The sequence below is a fragment of the Rutilus rutilus genome (genome assembly GCF_951802725.1).
Source record: "Rutilus rutilus genome assembly, chromosome: 9".
Classification (NCBI taxonomy): domain Eukaryota; kingdom Metazoa; phylum Chordata; class Actinopteri; order Cypriniformes; family Leuciscidae; genus Rutilus; species Rutilus rutilus.
In genome coordinates this window covers 15,049,197-15,068,149 of record NC_140223.1, presented here as the reverse complement: position 1 = coordinate 15,068,149, position 18,953 = coordinate 15,049,197, and the positions used below count along the sequence as shown (strand labels likewise).

The window sequence follows — 18,953 nt, the reverse complement described above, 5'->3', positions numbered from 1 at the left end:
AGTGGCGTCTACGTTTTTCAATCAGTTTTTATTTCAATTCAATTCAATTCAAATTTATTTGTATAGCGCTTTTCACAATACATATTGTTTCAAAGCAGCTTTACAGAAAGTGCATTTCAGAAATGTACATAGAGAAATACAGTTAGTTAATCATGTATTGATTTAGGGCATAAACATCGCCCGCGTCGAGTCGTCTCAACTGTAGTATAAAATGTAAGTATTATGTGAATGCCTGGCTGAAGAGATGCGTCTTTAATCTAGTTTTAAACTGGGACAGCGAGTCTGAGCCTCGAACAATATCAGGAAGGCCATTCCACAGTTTAGGAGCTAAATGTGAAAAAGCTCTCCCTCCTTTAGTGGACTTAGATATCCTAGGAATGACCAGAAGCCTCGAATTTAGTGATCTTAAACAGCGCGATGGATTGTAGGGCGATAGAAGTTCCGTTAAATACACGGGAGCTAAACCATTTAGGGCTTTATAGGTCAGTAGCAATACTTTGTAATTGATACGGAACTTTATAGGTAACCAATGTAGAGACGACAGAATTGGTGTTATATGATCGTATTTTCTTGATCTAGTAAGAACTCTAGCGGCGGCATTTTGGACTAACTGTAGCTTGTTTATTGAGGATGCAGGACAACCAGCTAATAAAGCATTACAGTAATCTAGTCTCGAGGTCATGAATGCATGAACTAACTTTTCTGCATCAGAAACAGATAGCATGTTACGTAGCTTAGCAATGTTTCTAAGGTGGAAAAAGGCTGTTCTTTTGATACACATGACACAATATAACATCGCAACTACATGAAAAGAGTGTTTACTGTTATAAAAACTGATTTGTGAGCTTTAGAGGAACTCAACTAAAGGTGTTCGAATAAACACGAACACACACATGATCGTTGTCATGCGGTGAATCCGGCCAATCGTGGAACAGCTGTGTCGTCATCAGCCCTGTGAAGCCCAGTGCAGCCGAGTTCTCCGGCTACTCTCGATTCGCTCTCGCGGTACTTTGATGGCATACGTCACAGTCACGTGGCGTCGGCGCTGTATCAAGTCGGACAACATTTCTAACCGGCATGCACTGCTTCAAGTCAGCCGCCGATCGGTCTGCGCAGAGCTGCATGAAGTCGAACAAGCCTAATATCTCCCTTTGCTTTGAACTTTGAGCGTCGTAACTTTTCAGATGTTGTTTATGTTCAAATAGCAACATTACACACTAATTAAAGTTAGAAAAGTGAAATCATCATAATCAACCACCCCTTTAAATTCAAAATGGCGTCTAACCTGACAAAGGTCTATTATTATTGGTTGAAACTGGATATTTGTATTTGTGACAGTGTATAAACTGGACACAGCGACCCCATAGGTTTCAACGGAGAAAAGTGAAGTCAATTAGAAGCTCTCACTTCCTGATGGCCGAGCGTACTGCGCAGACTCAAACTGAGCTTGACGACGTGAATGTGACGTGAGCAACCCGTCTGTCTTCTAGTAGCTGTGCCAAGAGAAATCTGAATCATTCCCTTCCGAAACTTGCAGAGACGGAGAGTGTGAGTAGGAGGTGTCCATGAGCTAGGAGCAGGAGCAACTTTTGCTAAGTATTCTGATTAATTACTTTGTCATTTTGCCTCCACGTCCCCCCGATTGCCCACGAGCTTCTCCTCCTGTCCATACGGTAATCTCTCTACTGTGCGACAGAGAGTCGCGTGGTTGACACAATCGTTAGCCTATTTTTACAAAAACGGCTTCTACGGGGCCATAATGTAAGATACAAGGTAATGGAGCCTTTTATACATTGTTGTGTATCTTTAGAAATAAACAATGGACAAACAGAGTCTTTAAACGCCTCAGATATAAAGTTATTCGCTGTCAAAGTGACGCCAAAATGAATGGGAGTCAATGGAATGCTAACAGCAGGTGGGGGTCCGCTAATCAATGGCGGCGCCCGGGGAAGCTTCAAATTTTTACGAAACATTGGCCCCCTGGTATATATGCATTTAGTAGACACATATCCAAAGCGACTAACATTGCATTCAAGCTATCTTTTTTTTTTAGTTCATAAAGTCCCTAGGAATTTTTCCATATTTAATTTTGCATGCTTTTTTTATAACATTTAGATTACATTAAGGGCCGTTTACATGACACTGTTTAAAAGCATTTCCATCTAAAAACAGATTTTCCATGCGTTTTTAGACGTTCATTTACACAACAACAGCTCTTTGAAACTTCTGAAAATGAGTTTTTGAAACCGATACCGTTACCATATATGAATTTGTGAAAAAGGTGACGTCATGCGTATTACATATTCAGTCTATAGGCGTGTATTGTTTAAAGTGACATCGCCAACTACTGGCCTGGCATGAATAATACAGCGTTTTTAGTCTGTTTCACGTTTTCCGTTTTTAGCACATTGTTGTGTAAACATACCCGTACATTATATTTGCCATCATCGAACTGATTTAACAATAATAATTTAATAATGTAATCTTTACATTTTGTAAACTGAACATTCTATTGTACATTATAATGTTGTAATGCCTAAATTTACTAGTAATATTTAAAATGATCAAATTAATTTGAGTGCTTTGTTTATAATAAATTTAGACAAAATAGTACAGGATTGTAATATCAATACTGGCAAGAATTCTAACCTCTAATATTTTCTCTTCAAAATAACCTAGCTTAATTAAACATGGAATGCAATGAGGTCATGTGACAATGTAGAATACTAGCCTGCTACTGCTTGAAATGTTTATTGGTGATATTGTTTGACATAGCCTACTTAAAGTGTGCAGCACATAGAACTGGACATTATTGGTAAAATATCTTTGTTTTAAACATTACATTTTAGATCTTGCTCTTCTGCGTGTTTTGTCAGACACCTTCAGAAGCTGCCGTCTGCCTTCAAACAGCAGTATACTAGCAGCCATAGCAGAGTTCAGGCTCTCCACTCCTGGAGCCATGGGAACAAAGATCCTTCTACCCTCCGTTTCCTCGGCCAATCCAAGAGCCTCCAAACTCAGTTCACACGTCTCTCCACCGATCACCAGAGCCGTGCTCTTCTGAGCCCAACTCTCATGGTACACCTGAGGCTTCACACACGGCAGTGAAAGCTCATCATCAGAATCTTCACCAGAGTCACTTTCACTGGATTTATTCAAAGTAACACTTTGTATTTGTCCTGAAACTGGAGCAGATGCAGGGTCTTTTGTAAAAATGCTACAGTTATCCGCTATATGGACAATCACGTCCTTCGGTAAGTGCTCAGAAATGTCATCCCAGTCCAAATTAGGAAAAACCGGAAGGCGGAAATGAGCTCCCATTGCTGCGCGTAGAACCTTGGGCTCCCAGGCATCCACACAACCTGGAAAAATACAAATAAACAGCCAGTGCTTAGTGTTTAACACATTTGAGTCATTTCATTCAGATTTCTTACATTAAAAAAAAACAAAAAAAAGTTTTTAGAATGGGAACCACTAAACTTTGAAAATGTGTGAAGACTACCAAAATACATAATTACATTTTTTAACTATTTGAAAATAAATATAACTTTTTTTATGTTCCGAGTCAATTTTGACCCGGATATCAAGTGTGACTTCACACATTATATAATGCAGTTTTTCGGCCCTTTCTGTACATCTATGAGTTAGATTTGTCTCAAAAATACTGAATAGGACATACCGGTAATTGAGTTGGTAAACATAATATTACATGCAAAAACACACTATAAACATCCAATAAATGTAAGTAACATAACAAATAAACTATATTTAGCAAAAGTTCAAAAGCCAAATAGTCCAAATTTGAAAAAGTAAGCCATCATTAATTAGAAAGTTTATTCAGAAAACTATCTATAGTATATTTAAGTTGTTTGTTAGGAAATATGTAGTTTTCATACATTCGGATTGTTTTTGAGCCGTCAATTAATTTCATCCATTGATTTAAATAGATAATTGGTCATTATCATAATATATGTTCTTATAAATTTCATACAATTATATATTTAAGTAAAAAATTATCATAAATATTGCTAAAAATGTTTTTTCTTGATTCACGTTTTGCTATAGTTCAAGCATTATATCAAAGAACTTCTACTTTTTGTTTATAAAAAAAATTGGTAAGTGTAGTAATAACATGGTAAAAAGCTATTTTATTTTATAAGCTTACGTTCGACCGGGTCAAAACTGAGCTGGATTGCAAAAATAAGCTGCAGATTTGTATGCGTCATAAGATCCCCTTTTTCCATTTAAAGCTATTACATACCTTTGGTTAGGAGAACACGGTCACAACCAGCGGCTGCTGCACAGCGTAAAATAGTGCCTAGGTTTCCAGCGTCACGAACATTGTCACATATCAGGAACAAAGGCACAGACTGGTGACGTATGTCTTTTGGAAATGCCAGACGGGAGGCATCGGGTTTTGAGAATATAGCTGTGATTTGACAGAAACAGTGTGATTTGAGTTGTGTTATAAACATTTAGAAGTAAACTGGGTTCATAAGGGATTCGGCAACGGACCTATAACACCCTGAGGAGTGACCAGGTCAGACCAGGTCTTCATGTCTTCATATTTGACCTTGATGAGCTTGACCTGCTGTAGTTTATCTAGAGGAAGCTCCTGCAGTCTCTCCACCGTGCTGAAGAAGAGCGTCTGAGGTCTCGCTCCAGCAGACAGAGCGTCACAGATCAGACGCCTGCCCTCCAGCAGCACCTTACCTTCCTTTTCCCGAAAACTTCTGGAGCGGGCCACACTGGACACCCTCCTGAGGGGACAACGACATAGGCTAATTGTTTTATGACAACTTTTTCTTTGAAATAAAGTAGTGCAAACACCAGCTTCTACCTAATACCTATACTAATGTTTATCATTTTAAGTCATTCACCCGTGAGGAGAAAATGGCATGTGAACGGCATGATACTTAAAGTTTGACTGAACTTTTCAACGAACAAGAACACAGACAATGGATCATAATGTCAAAACCTCTGGGTAATAAACGGTTGTTAAAAAAAAACTAAAAAAACGTATTTATGTCCATCTGCTCTGTTTTACACACAAACACAGGATACATCTTTTCAATGTTCTTCCCAGCGCAGCTTTAAAGTGACATCCAAAAACAATTCTGCCATCATTTACTCATCCTCAAGTTGTTTTTTCTTCTGAGCACAAAAGAAGATATTTGAATAATGTTGGTTGAACAGTTGATGGGCCCCAATGACTTCCATAGAATTCTTTTTTTCTTTTCATTTTTGGGTGAACTATCCCTTTAACAGAGCTCCACAATCATATATCTGGTGCTCCTCTATTAAATACAGCAAATGTGAAGAAATAAACAATACAATTAAATGGAATATAGGCAGATATCTTGCCATTCAACACTCAAATTATGTATTTTGCAAGAATGCAGATGATATGATGTTGGTAACAGTCATTTTCCAGTAATATTTGTACTCACGCGAGTCTGTTATCTCCAGCAGGGGCCTTTTCGTAGCGCAGCCCACCAAGCCTGTCCATAATGTGAGGAGACTCTTCAGCACTTTCAGACACGTGATGGCCACTCCACTTCTCGTTGACAGCTCTCTCTGAGACTTTCTCTTTGCGGTATTTATTATCACTCTCAGAGAGGTTTTTGCCTTTTTGTTTGAACATCTTTTGATTCATTTTATCAACTGTTTCCTTCGACTTAATAAATGTCTCTCGTTCACCATCGGGATACAAGACCGCCACGGGTCTCCGTCGGAGGGCTCGGACATATCGCCTCGAATTCACCAAGATTTGGTTATGCCCTCTAAATAATAAACTATGTTCCCCGAAAATAACAAATCCACGACTCACGTTATACATGAGCGCTGCCATGTTTGTTGACCGCGGCATGCGTCACTGGGAATGAATGAACTACCGATGTCCGATTCGTGAACGAATTGTTCTATTGAGTCGGATCTTTCCCAAGAGTTGGATGAATTGGTTCACTAAACCGGTGTCGTAAATCGGGTCTCCCAACAACTGTCAGTTAGTTATGCCAAGTAAACACAGTATTAAATCTAAAATATCGATATAATTACTTACTATATGGTGCATACCCTTGTCAAAAAATCCTAAAGGATTCCAATAAGAAAATTGTACAGGATTCTAATTAGAATTTCTATCATATTTTGGAACCATTCCTATAGGATTTGTCTTATAGGACTATACATACATATCCTATAGGATTCCGATAGAAATTGTCTTAAAGGACAATGCATAAATACCCTGTAGGATTTTCTACAGGATTTTAATGGGATCCAATTGGGTCACTACTCCAATTTATATGGGATTTCCGTTTTTTTTTTTAAGAATCCTAAAGGTGCACTTTACTAATGTTTGTCTTTTACTAATAGTAGTTTCTTGCAGTTTGCTTAAACTCACCTCAATGTAGACATTGTTCACTGTTTAATGTATGTTGTGCAACCTGCAGTCACATTATAAACAACATGGCAGGTGATTTGGGAAATAAAAACAACAAATGCATTTTCTGTTATTTTAATTTCATTAGTATTTTATTTAATCATTTCTTCTTTCATGACTAATGAATTTATTACTTTTTACAAGATTATATTCATAACAGACTTACACACACATACACTCAAATACACTTTCTCAGACACACACACACACACACACACACACACACACACACACACACAACGATAACTGAAATACAACATTAAACATATCCTGAACAAATCAGTCTGATTCACACAAACTCACACACGCATACGCACACACTCACACAAACACACACACACACACACACACACCAATTGTGAAATGCAATATTAAACATCCTGAACAAATCAGTTTGATTCAAACAAACTCACACACAATCATTGTGGCGCTTTTTTGACATCTTGCATTCATCGGCACATTTCTGTGAGATGGCCTTCTTAATTATACTTGCTTCAATATTGAATTTATTTTTGATGTAGGCTGTAAGGAAAGAAATAAACAGAACATGCGTTAACAAACCATAATGATTAATGAGGAATGGTATTGGGCATCTATGTTCACAATAGAACTCCTCAAGGGAAGCCTGTGCCTATATTCTTGTTCACTATAGAGCTGGTAAGTCCCGCCCCCTTTGCTAACCCCGCTGGACCTCTGGGTTGAAAAATCGTCAATGCAAGTGAATGGGAGAAAATAATTATTTTCTGGTCCCGTTTGAATTTTGCCATGAATGTGAACATATGTTGTCTGTGAATTTTTTATATAATCTTTCGTGTGAAGAATGCTACAATTTAGCGGGTAGAAGTTTGATACGGTTAGACTTTGTGTGAGAGCACTTTGTGGACTACAACTCTTCGCTGCTTTCGACGCGTTTGAAACGTCACCACCACTAGCACACGGCTCTAGCTCACGGATCCCGCTAAACATGACTGTGTCTTTGGTGCACTTCACCGCCTTCTTTCAGGGAGAGGACAAAATCGTTGAGGTTGGCGAAAACCACGGGTAAGTCAACTTTATGGGGTGACGTCACATAGGCGACTTGTAAGTCTTTCTCGTTATGTCTTTTCCACAACTGCTAGCCGAAGAATCATACCATATACTGTCAAACTCGTAACATGAAAGATTATATAAAAAATTCACAGACAACATATGTTCACATTCATGGCACAATTCAAACGGGACCAGAAAATAATTATTTTCTCCCATTCAATTGCATTGACGATTTTTCAACCTAGAGGTCCAGCGGGGTTTTACGGAAGGACCTTATGTAGCCCCGCCCCTTTTTAGCGCTGAGCTCGTTCCGGTCTGTATTTTCACAGCGATCTTGAGTATTTATGAATGAACGGCTCGTTTTAAAATCTTCCCGGTCCACTGGCATTTCTTAAGACATCTGCTTTAAACATTACAATCCTCATGATAACTTTCGTTAACTTTACATTAAGTAAATCCACTTCAAAAGCTAATTACTCCTGGACAGCAATGCCATAGAAATGTACAGAGCGACCGCAAAAACGGAAGTTCAAGGACAATATGAACTGATGAACAACGATGCCGTTTTCAACTTGGATCTAAATGATGCGTCTGTTAAAATAAGCACTCTTGACAATTTGTGAATGGATCACCTTGAAATTAAATTTTGATGTGGGATGTAGTTTAGTCTGTTTTAAAAACAGTCCTCATACGCATGTGTCAGTGATGTTGCAATTGTTAGGCTGTGTTGATGTCGTTATGAATTTAGGCAAGGCAAATTAATTGTAATTCCTAATATTAATTTAATAACAATACTAGCTTTATAATAATAATAGTAATAATAATTTAATACATTATTGGTAAAACAAGCTAATAATCATACTGATATCGTCAAAGCCATCTGCCATCAGTGATATCTCTGACTATCGTCAATACACGATACTTTCGTCTATCGGCACAACCCTATGCAATACATGCCGTTTCGGCACACAAGTATCGTGATAGTATCGAATCGGGAGATAGGTGTATCTTCCCAGACCTACTAGGGAGAGGCATTTTTTGTAAATTTCTCTTTTCGATAATTGACAGGTCCCAAGAAAACGAATACTCGAATACTTAATGATCTCCATTAAAATTAAGCCTGTTTTATGACACAGCCGGTATGACATATTCGGTCCGGCAAGCTTTAAATGGCAGCATACCACCTCTGCTGAGGTTACAAGCGCACCGTACCGATACTAAAATGTGACGTGAAAACACTACAGATCGCTGATTGGTCAGAGGATTTACAACACGAGACACCAAACCGCTAGATTTAAACAATCAGCAACAGCCACTGCAGTTTTATTTGTTCGCACAATTTTTATTAAACGACTTGCTTGAAAAAAATAAAAAACATCTATTTTTAGTCGCAAATGCGAGTGAAATGCTTGCACTGTCGAGCCCTGTTGCTCTAAAGTAGATTGCTCTAAAAAGTAGATACTTTTCCAAATTCCTGAGTATAATTATATCCTGTTGTTTTATATATCAAATGACAATGACAATCCCGCCAAAACTTGTTTTCAGGAAAATAAGTTACTCACCAATTATGTCAGACACTTTTTGAGCCTCCAGTTGTGGCTTTGCTTCTTTGTCTTTGAAGGCATTGGAACTTTTTCCTGTGTAGCAGTGAGTTGCCAGTGTTGCTCTTCCGAAGACAGCCACCAGGAGGTCTTTTGCTGCTTTTTTTGCATCTGTCCATTTCATGTGGCCAAACTGTTCGGCACCGATGGACGTGTTGGGGCCAATTCTAACCTGAAAACAGTGATCGAACAATGAAACAGTAACAGAGTTAAAAAGTGAACTTGATAATATTTTGTTTGTTATGATGAAACCTATGAGCGTAGATTCAGAATCATCCAAGAGCAAAAGTTACTGATGCCATTGTAGAAAGCACAATATTTTTTCAGCCTGATTAATTCATTCTGTGAGTTACAACAAGACACCCCAGGAAAATACTAAGAAACATCAAGGCAATATCACACTCCCTCAGCCGGACTGAGTGGCAGACGAGCTGCTGTGTGACTGGATTTAATAGGAGAAACCTATGCTGCCGCTTTTTGCCACTCAGTTGGCGTGACCACAATCAATCCAGCCGACGGTGACGTCACACGCATACCCTATATTGACATACTTCTCCAAATGATTGATTACATTACTTGCAAACATTTTTGTAATTTTGTTTTCTGAAATGTTATGTTTAAATATGTGCTAATTTTCATATATCTCTAGAAAAATAAATAAATAAAACAAACATTGGAGGAAGTTGTCAGGATTATGTTGTGTTTACTTGTATTTTTGTTCCTTTAAAGTGTCAGATTTACAATTCTGTCTATTTTACATACCGTAATCTGTATCATGTCTCATGTAAAATGTCATTTTCGGTTTTTAGCCAAAAGAGAAAAAGGCTGAAAATATGAGCCAAACATAATCTAACAATTCAGATTTCTTTTAAAGGGCACCTATAATGCCCCTTTTCACAAGATCTAAAATAAGTCTCTGATGTCCCCAGAGTGTGCATGTGAAGTTTTAAGTCAAAATACCCCACAGATATCTTTTTACAGTATGTTTAAATTGTCATTTTTTGGTGCTCAGAAAAACGCACTGTTTTAGTGTGTGCCCTTTAAATGCAAATTGCCTGCTGCTGCACACACAGGGGGCGGAGCTTCATGAGCTCGTGCTCAGTCTCTCAGGACAATTTCATCTCACGGAATGAAGAATTTTTGACCAAATCATGCAGCCCTAGTAAGAAGGCATTGTTACTTAAAAACTATACCTTTTTGCAGTCATTATTACTCCTAGTCTCATTTACACGAAGAGGCAGTAGAGATGAAGGGGCAGGTACAGGCGAAGACTCTGGGGCTGGCAAATCCAAAGTGGGTCCAGGGAGATTTTGGATTTTCCACAATTTCACACCGTCCATTCATAATTTTTTCCGTTGGAAGCACATCCCATGTTGGGGGATCTTCAATCCATTGGATTAACATAAACCTCATTTTCTAAATAGGATAAAAATAAAAAAAATACAATATTCAGTCAATCATATGCTCTTGATGTGTGGGCAAAACAAAGAGTGTTTATCCTAATATTATATGCTTTGATGTAATGTAAAAAGACATAATTGTTTTATAGGTGTATTAATCTTGGTTAAGGTTTTGTTAGATCTGGATCTCAATTCAGATATAGCTTCGCACCAGCTGGTGGATCTAGCCGGGTTACTGTAGAAGCAACTATGAGTCGCCTGTATGAGTCTTGTAAGTTACATTACGACAGCCTGTTGCTTGCTTTCTCTCAGGAGAGACATGCTCAAGGTCAAAGAACACAAGTTGTTTCTCGTTTATATTGCGAGGTTTACAGTGGATTTAGAACAGATAAGGGGGGCATTTCCCTCCAAAATAATGTTTAAAACTGTTACTAAGCAACCAGCAACAGAAACGTAACGTTACGTCCGAGGCATAACCGACAGCCACTGATGATTAAGTCCATTATGTGATGTTAACTACAAAAATAACGTTTAAGAAATGACTTAAGTTTCTATATGGTGTATTTCTACTTAAAAGTTTCTACTTGTGGTGTAAGTAGTTGATAAATGTAAGAAAGACCGTTAAACATGATCTAATTATATATATCGAAAGATAGATGACTAACTTACCGTTACTGACCACACTTGTCTTAAGATGTTAAGAAAAAAACATTTTACTCAGGTTTACAAATAAATATTTCTAGATTGTGTCAAATGTTAATATAAAGAAACGTTTAAATATGTTACTTACAATTGTTTGTCACAGCTCGTCGTCTTCCGGAAAGTTCGTCTCCTCCGACCGTTGCGCTGCAGTGAGTGAGCAAGGAAGGATGCGCATGCGCAATTGAATGTTCATGCCTACAATGTGAGTTGTGGGCGGTGTTCTTTGTATGAATATACAAAAAAAAAAATTCCGTTCAGTTTTTATTATGTTAACTTTCTAACGCCAAGATTGTGTATTATAATTATTATCATTTACATATGCAGTACGTTATACATATTTAATCTTTCCACAACAGTGACAAATGATTCCTCTAAACAAGAAGATATCCCTACATTGAAATGAATGCAAAACAACGAGGCCCTTATAAAAGGTACCCTATTTTTACAGCTTGAAGCTGAGTATAGATAATCATTTCAATTTAATACATTTGAAATAATTAGTAAATTTAAAATATGAATAATGCAAATTATTTTTCATAAATATTGACATTGTACATCTAATACAATGTTATTTATATAATTATTTGTTTTTGTTGTAAAGAAAGTTTATTAACCCTCTAGTATTGTTAATTTATATTGTAGCCACACTTATGGTTTACAGTCAAAACAGACCCGAGATTATATTTGTATAATTAATTATTTTATTTTATATTAAAATAATGTTCCACATTTCATTTCAGTAATGTTTCTTTAATATTTGGAATTTTGGAGGACATAACATGTTACTAAACAATATTCTAAATATCTAAATTATGGACAAATCTTTTGGTGGTATCAGATGGAAAGAAATAAATAAAATCATCTATACAACTATGGTTTAGCCACTAGATACCTTCATTCATTCACTCACTCACTCATTTATGTCCTAGCATGGGTGTCTAAATGTATGCATAGCACTGTATATCTTTATAATATTATTACTTGAAAGCACTGCCACATGTTAAAATAGTCTTTGATATTACTAGATTTTTGGATCCAGAATCGAGTTGCCCCCTTCCAAAAACAAGTCGATGGCGGACAAACAACACTCCTCATTACAGTTGGGATGATCTTACCCATCAGAATGACTCCCTTGCGGACAGTGAGGAAGACGAGGAGGAATTTTATGATTCTGTTGATGCAATGGACCATGGTGAAGATGAGTGGAGTGACACTCAGGGAGAAATAGACTCCACTATGGATGATACTGCTGTCACAAATTCTGATTCAAATGCACAATTTGAAAAATCTGGGGCCCCTCTTTACATAGGATCAGAGATAACAATTGCACAGGCAATAGTTCTAATCTTGTCCTTTTCTCTGAGGCACAGTTTAACAGCAAGTGCTGTGGAAGACCTTTTAAAGCTCTTAAATGTCTTTCTCCCGAGTAGCAACATATTGCCAGAGTCTCTCCACCTCTTCCGAAAAATATTCCATGATCCATCTGAGTCTCTAAATGTTCACCTTTTCTGCAACATTTGCCAAACATATCTTCCAAAGAACAACATGCATTGTCCAGAGTGTAATGAGATAAATGACCCAAAAAAGAATATTGCAGAAGGCAATTTTTATATAAGTCTCTCTATCGAGGACCAGCTAAGAGACATCCTACAAAAAGATGATTGTGCATTTCAATCAGAAGTATATGGAACAAATGATGTGAGAAAGGGTGAAATGTATCAAACACTTCCTAATTTCACAGCTAATGACATATCACTACTATGGAACTGTGATGGCATTCCAATGTTTAAATCTTCACCTTTTTCATTGTGGCCCATCAGATGTGTAATAAACGAACTCCAACCAAATGTTCGTTTCAAAAACATGATACTCGCAGGCGTCTGGTTTGGGCGTGGTAAACCTGACATGTCCACCTACCTTAAGCAATTTGTGGATGACATTCTAAAAATCAATTCACAAGGTCTGGAATGGAGACACCCACATACAAACACAACTGTGGTGTCTAAAGTTTTCCCTATTGTATGCTCTTGTGACGCAGTAGCCCGATGTGTGCTTCAAGGTATACATCAGTTCAATGGTGCATATGGATGTGGACATTGCTTAAATGAAGGGAAAACAGTGCCAAAGGGAAGAGGATATGCCAGAGTCTATCCACCCACTGAGGCACAGAAAAGAACCCATGACCATGTCATTGAATGTGGGCAGAGGGCCATTGAGAACGATGTTGACCATGTGTTTGGGGTGAAGACAGTTTCACCATTAGTCCTCCTGAATCCCTCCACTGGTTTTGACATTGTGAACAGCTTTCCAATTGACTACATGCACTGTGTTGCCTTGGGAGTGACAAAGCAATTCTTGGACTTGTGGTTCAATAGCAAGTACCATGACAGCCCATGGTACATTGGGACATCACATAAGCTTGTTGATCAAAGGCTGCTTACCATCAAACCTCCATCTGATATACCAAGAATACCACGAACTGTGAAAGTTGCACAAAGGTGGAAGGCTGCAGAATGCAGAAGCTGGCTATTATTCTACAGTGGAATATTCTATATTGTATTCTACAATTTTATTATAATAAAACAAATTAGACATGGTGTAACCCAGTAAACACAGAACGTTCCCCTAACGTTCCCATTTGGTTATTTCATAACCTAAAGAGAACCTTTCCAGAACGTTCCCTGCAGGTTATCTTTAGGTTTATTTTTATAACCTAAAGAGAACCTTCCCAGAACGTTCCCTGCAGGTTGTTATTTTGTAACCTAAAGAGAACCTTCCCAGAACGTTCCCTACAGGTTATTTTTAGGTTTACTTTTTTATAACCTAAAGAGAACCTTCCCAAAACGTTCCCTGCAGGTTATTTTTAGGTTTTATTTTTATAATATCACTTACCATTAACAGGCAGTTGAGGGCGCTCATATTTAATATTTATAGGGTTTCCTTACCATTTTCCTGGAAGGTTTCAGGTCTTTAAGTAATTTTCATTAATGTATTTCAACTGATAAAATGTCAATCCATAATATTTGGACATTGAATGAGGGACAGACTGAATCAGTGGATTCAGGTGGAAACTGAGGATTTGAGAGATGGGAACAAATACTTAATGAACAAATAGAAATCAAACAAAATGTAACTTTTTATGCCAGATTTACCAAAACACTTACGAAACAAATAAAATGTAATACAATCACTGATCTATATAATGTCATTCTATATAGATCAGTGAATACAATTCAATGTCTGTTTGAGCTGAATCAGAGCTACAACACACTGACATGGACAGATGAAATTGCAATACAACACTTAAATCACAGTAAACAGCAATATCTGAACCGATTCTTTGAACATAACTGTTCAAATGAACCGATTCTTGTGTTTGATTCAGTTTTCACATCACTAGAATGGACTGTACCAAATAATGATGTAAGAATTGACCAATTAATATGTTATAAACATTCTATTTAAAATGTTGTGGTGCTTTTTGCATTATATATATACACAAAATTACGTAATGTGCCCATATATATATATAATGGCATTACAAATCCACGTAGAAATTAAACAAATTAGTTTGGTTTAGTCTGTGGCATGTTGACAGCAGAGCAATCGATCGCAAGGTGTGTGCATCGATACAGAGTGTTTGTGATCGTCGCGTTTACAGTGGGAGACTTTCAAGAGTGATGGCACTTAGAAGAGCACTGCATTTTGTTTTTAAAGTAGGAGACAGGACCAGAACAGCCACTTTTTACAGGGATGTCTTAGGAATGAAGGTAGAAGAGCTGTCTACAGACCTTATTGTAATATTCCAGTTCTGTATTCTAAACTCATTGAGGACTTTGCCTCCTAATAATGGTGATAAGACAGTTAATGATGTTATTACCAAATGCAGTTTTGACACGTCTGTGTTCAGTCTCGAATTACAGATTTATAAACAATAACTAATGACTCTAATCTACAGATTCTGCGTCATGAAGAATTTGAGGAGGGCTGCAAAGCAACCTGCAATGGGTTAGGCATAATAATTTTTTTTTTTTTTTTTTTTTTGTATCTTACTAGCTTAACTACTACTTAACCTGTAACTACTTGTATATCCTGTATGAATGGCACAATCGAAACACAGATCTGTTCTTGTGTTGTCAGTCCATATGATGGGAAATGGAGTAAAACCATGGTGGGCTTTGGACCAGAAGATGACCACTTTGTGGCAGAGTTGACCTATAACTATGGAGTGGGTGAATATCGCCTTGGCAATGACTTCCTGGTAAACTCCTTATACATTTACATTCAAACCACACATACAGTAGGATATAAACATCTGAGACCTTTGAGAAAAAAAAAATAGTATATATATATATGCTATATCTGTCTGTGTGTGTTCAAAAGTTGTGTATATATTTTTTCATGATTCTTTGATGAGTAGAAAGTTTAAAATAACAGCATTTATCTGAAATATAAATCTTTTGTAACATTATAAATGCCTTTACTGTCACTTTTGTATTAAGTATTAATTTCTTTGCCAATTTTATTTTTTTTTTTTACTGACCCCAAACTTTTGAACAGCAGTGTATGTTTCAAAAGCTTTCTATTTCAGATAAATGCTGTTCTTTTGAACTTTCTATTCAAAGAATCCAAAAAAAAAAAAAAAAAAAACGTGTACACAGCTGTTTTCAACATTGATAATAATAATAAATGTTTCTTGAGCACAAAATCAGCATATTAGAATGACTTCTGAAAGATCATGTGAAACTGAAGACTGGAGAAATGATGCTGAAAATTCAGCTTTGTATCACAAAAATAAAACATTTTAGAATATATTCATGATAAAATATGACATGATCATCATAATTTACAATTCAACTTTTAACTTGAATTGACATAATAAAATGAATAATTTATATTTAGGTATTAATTTTGGTATCAGAATGAAATAAAGCATTTTCACTAGCAGTTTGTTATATTTTCCTCTATCTGTGCTCTTCAATATTAGGGTCTCACTCTCCAGTCTAGTCAGGCTGTGAGTAATGCGAAGAGGTTAAACTGGCCTCTCACACAAGTTGGAGACTCTCTCTACATGACTGAAGCTCCGGGAGGATACCGCTTCTTCCTTATAGACAAGGAACAGCCGAACTGTGGTGGGTATTTGCGTGAAGCTCGTGTTATAATAGGGATGTGAAAACTTCCTTCATGAAATGTTGAACCAGATATATGAAGTAACTGTAGTAGTTAATTGTGCCATTAAATACTGACTCCTAACTGATTGTTTCTTTTCTTGGTAATAGATCCTGTCCAGAAGGTCTCCCTGGCAGTCTCTGATCTGCAGCGTTCTATTCATTATTGGTCTGCCCTGCTGGGAATGAAAGTTATTGAGAAAAATGAGGACAAAAAGATTGCCTTAATGGGATTTTCAGATAATCAGGTTTAGCTGAAAATAATCCATTTGTTGTATTTTTGGCAATAATTAAATTATGAGGACATGCCATTCACCTAGACCTCGTGACCAGTCTTGAGTTTGGTTATCCTCTTTTTTATAAAACTGGCAGGAAAGTAATTTATACGAATGCATATACATACCGTTCAAAAGCAAATTCATGAAAGAAATTAGTACTTTCATTCAGCAAGGATCAAAAAGTTTATACTGTTACCAAATAATTATTTAATTTCAAATAATGTTATTTTATTTTATATTCATCAAAGAATCCTGAAAAAATCATGGTTTCCACAAAAATAATGTTTTCAGCATTGATAATACTAAGATGTTACATAGAATGATTTCTGAAGGATCATGTGACACTGAAGATGATGCTGAAAATTCAGCTTTGCCATCACAGGAATAAATTACATTTTAAAATATATTCAAATAGAAAACAGTTCTTTTAAATTGTAATAATATTTCACAATATTACTGTTTTTACTGTATTTTTGACCATACACATGCAGCCCTATTGAGCACAAGAAACTTCTTTTTTTTGGGGGTTAAAACGTTTAAAAATCATACTGACCCCAAACCTTTGAATGGTGGTGTATTTGTCTTGAAATCAATTCTTGTGCTTTTGTAGTGTAAGCTGGAGTTACAGGACATTGGAGGCGATGTGGAACATGCAACTGCTTTTGGAAGGATCGCATTCGCTTGCCCTCGGGATCAGGTCAGATAATTTACTCAAAACCAACATCCACATCAGATTTTACTTGTTGTAACTTTAAGGAAATGTCTTTGTTTGGCAGTTACCAGACATTGAGGCCATAGTGAAAAAAGAAAAGCACAAAGTCCTCACGCCGCTTGTGAGTCTGGATACACCTGGAAAAGCCACAGTGGAAGTCGTCATTCTTGCAGATCCTGTGAGAATTTATTGTGTAATGTTACTGAGACTGAATGTTGAGTGTTTGCAAAAGTACGCTTGGCTGACTCAGATCTCCACATGATGTAGGATGGTCATGAGATCTGCTTTGTGGGTGATGAGGCATTCAGGCAGCTTTCTGCAATGGACCCCAAGGGAAATGAGTTACTGGATAAGGTAATTTAGAGTACAAAATAAATCCTGTGATCCACTTACAAGCCGCATTCATGTTTTCTGTTTGGTTTCTTTCACAGGCCATGGCTGCAGATAAGAGTGACGAGTGGTTTGCCAAACGCAACAAGCAGAAGGCTTCAGCATAAAGACCGTCTGACGTCATTGACACTGCGTGAAAAGATCCAGGGTGTGCAGTCAACCAGATTATTGTTATTATACATTTCAAGGGTTTACTAATGATAATCCAGGTTAATTTTATGAAAATTATGCCAATTCTATCAAGAACACCTTACAATCCCTAAAACTTCAATAGGACACACACTTTTGGACATGATGAAAAATATGTGTAGTTCTGGTAATCCTCATGATTATGTAGTTATTCTCTTAAAAGTGTATATTTTTGATAAATAAAGAGGATAATCAGCAAGTGTAAGGTTACAAATATTCAGTGGCTATTAAAATAAACATTTCCTTTGGTGCCATACCAAATTATTTGCAATTATTGTTTACAATGACAAATGCATAGAAACATTCATGGTACATTGACAAGACAAAGCTTTCTGTTTCATTCCACTGACCAGCAGAGATCAGTATTGTAATACTTCTACATCATATGAATAATATAAATGTAATGTATATTTGATTTATATGATGTAAATCATCTAAATAAATGTAAAATATTCAACACTTCCAAGTTTTGTTTATTAAAAACGAGCAGTGTTGTAATAATTACAGCAGAAAATATTGTAGCCAAACTGGGGGGGCCTTCGAGTTAAAAAGGTTAGGTGTGTTTGACTTGAAGCGGCACTGTGCAGACTGATCGGTGTATGACATCAAGGTACCGCGAGAGCATAAGGAGCCGCCAGCTCGCTAAGTCGTGTATAATGTTTGCCTTTGTATGTGTTTATAATGTTCTTTTTTTCTCTTTCTTTTTTTGTTTGTGAAACTTTACATGAAGATTTGATGTAATTTAATTCCTGTAGAGGTTCTATCGGTCCTGTCTTTTCTGTCAGTTTATTGTTTGATGCATTATAAAAAAATGTAATTAAAAAAACACTGTTCAAATACTAACAACAAACTGCTTAAGTCTAACACACCTGTTGAGAGCCCATGGTGTAACTCACCTGTGGTCAGGTGACACCCTCTGGATAAGGATGACAGTCAGCTGACTGGCCAACTTATAAAACTGACAATTTGCTCACTTTTTATTTATTTTATTTATTTATAATAGTTAAAAGACAAGAATTTCAGTATTGCGTACTTATATAATGGT

At 36.8% G+C, this 18,953-nt stretch overlaps 2 protein-coding genes across 2 annotated transcripts in view; one reads left to right on the top strand and one right to left on the bottom strand.

The window, feature by feature from the left end:
• Nucleotides 1-2,719: 2,719 nt before the first annotated feature.
• Nucleotides 2,720-18,953, bottom strand: part of mrm3a (mitochondrial rRNA methyltransferase 3a) — a 526,058-nt gene continuing 509,824 nt past the window's right edge. The window contains exons 2-5 of the mRNA XM_084419474.1: nt 5,451-5,988; nt 4,516-4,760; nt 4,262-4,429; nt 2,720-3,362 (exon numbers count right to left, since the gene is read on the bottom strand). Coding sequence (XP_084275600.1) covers nt 2,839-3,362; nt 4,262-4,429; nt 4,516-4,760; nt 5,451-5,869 — 1,356 coding nt within the window. The 5' untranslated portion in view covers nt 5,870-5,988 and the 3' untranslated portion in view covers nt 2,720-2,838. The remainder of the gene's footprint in view (nt 3,363-4,261; nt 4,430-4,515; nt 4,761-5,450; nt 5,989-18,953) is intronic.
• glod4 (glyoxalase domain containing 4) lies at nt 14,761-18,749 on the top strand. Its single transcript, XM_084418261.1, has 9 exons — nt 14,761-14,941; nt 15,130-15,179; nt 15,312-15,432; nt 16,159-16,303; nt 16,451-16,587; nt 17,228-17,314; nt 17,394-17,507; nt 17,597-17,683; nt 17,761-18,749. Exons 1-9 carry the CDS (start codon nt 14,852-14,854, stop codon nt 17,824-17,826), a joined length of 897 nt encoding a protein of 298 aa, XP_084274387.1. The 5' UTR covers nt 14,761-14,851; the 3' UTR covers nt 17,827-18,749.

Coding starts and splice junctions, on each gene's coding strand:
- glod4 (XM_084418261.1), top strand. CDS start 14,852: ATGGCACTTAGAAGAGCACTGCATTTTGTTTTTAAAGTAGGAGACAGG. Junction 15,180..15,311: donor TGCAAAGCAACCTGCAATGG/GTTAGGCATAAT, acceptor TTGTGTTGTCAG/TCCATATGATGGGAAATGGA. Junction 16,588..17,227: donor TGGGATTTTCAGATAATCAG/GTTTAGCTGAAA, acceptor GTGCTTTTGTAG/TGTAAGCTGGAGTTACAGGA.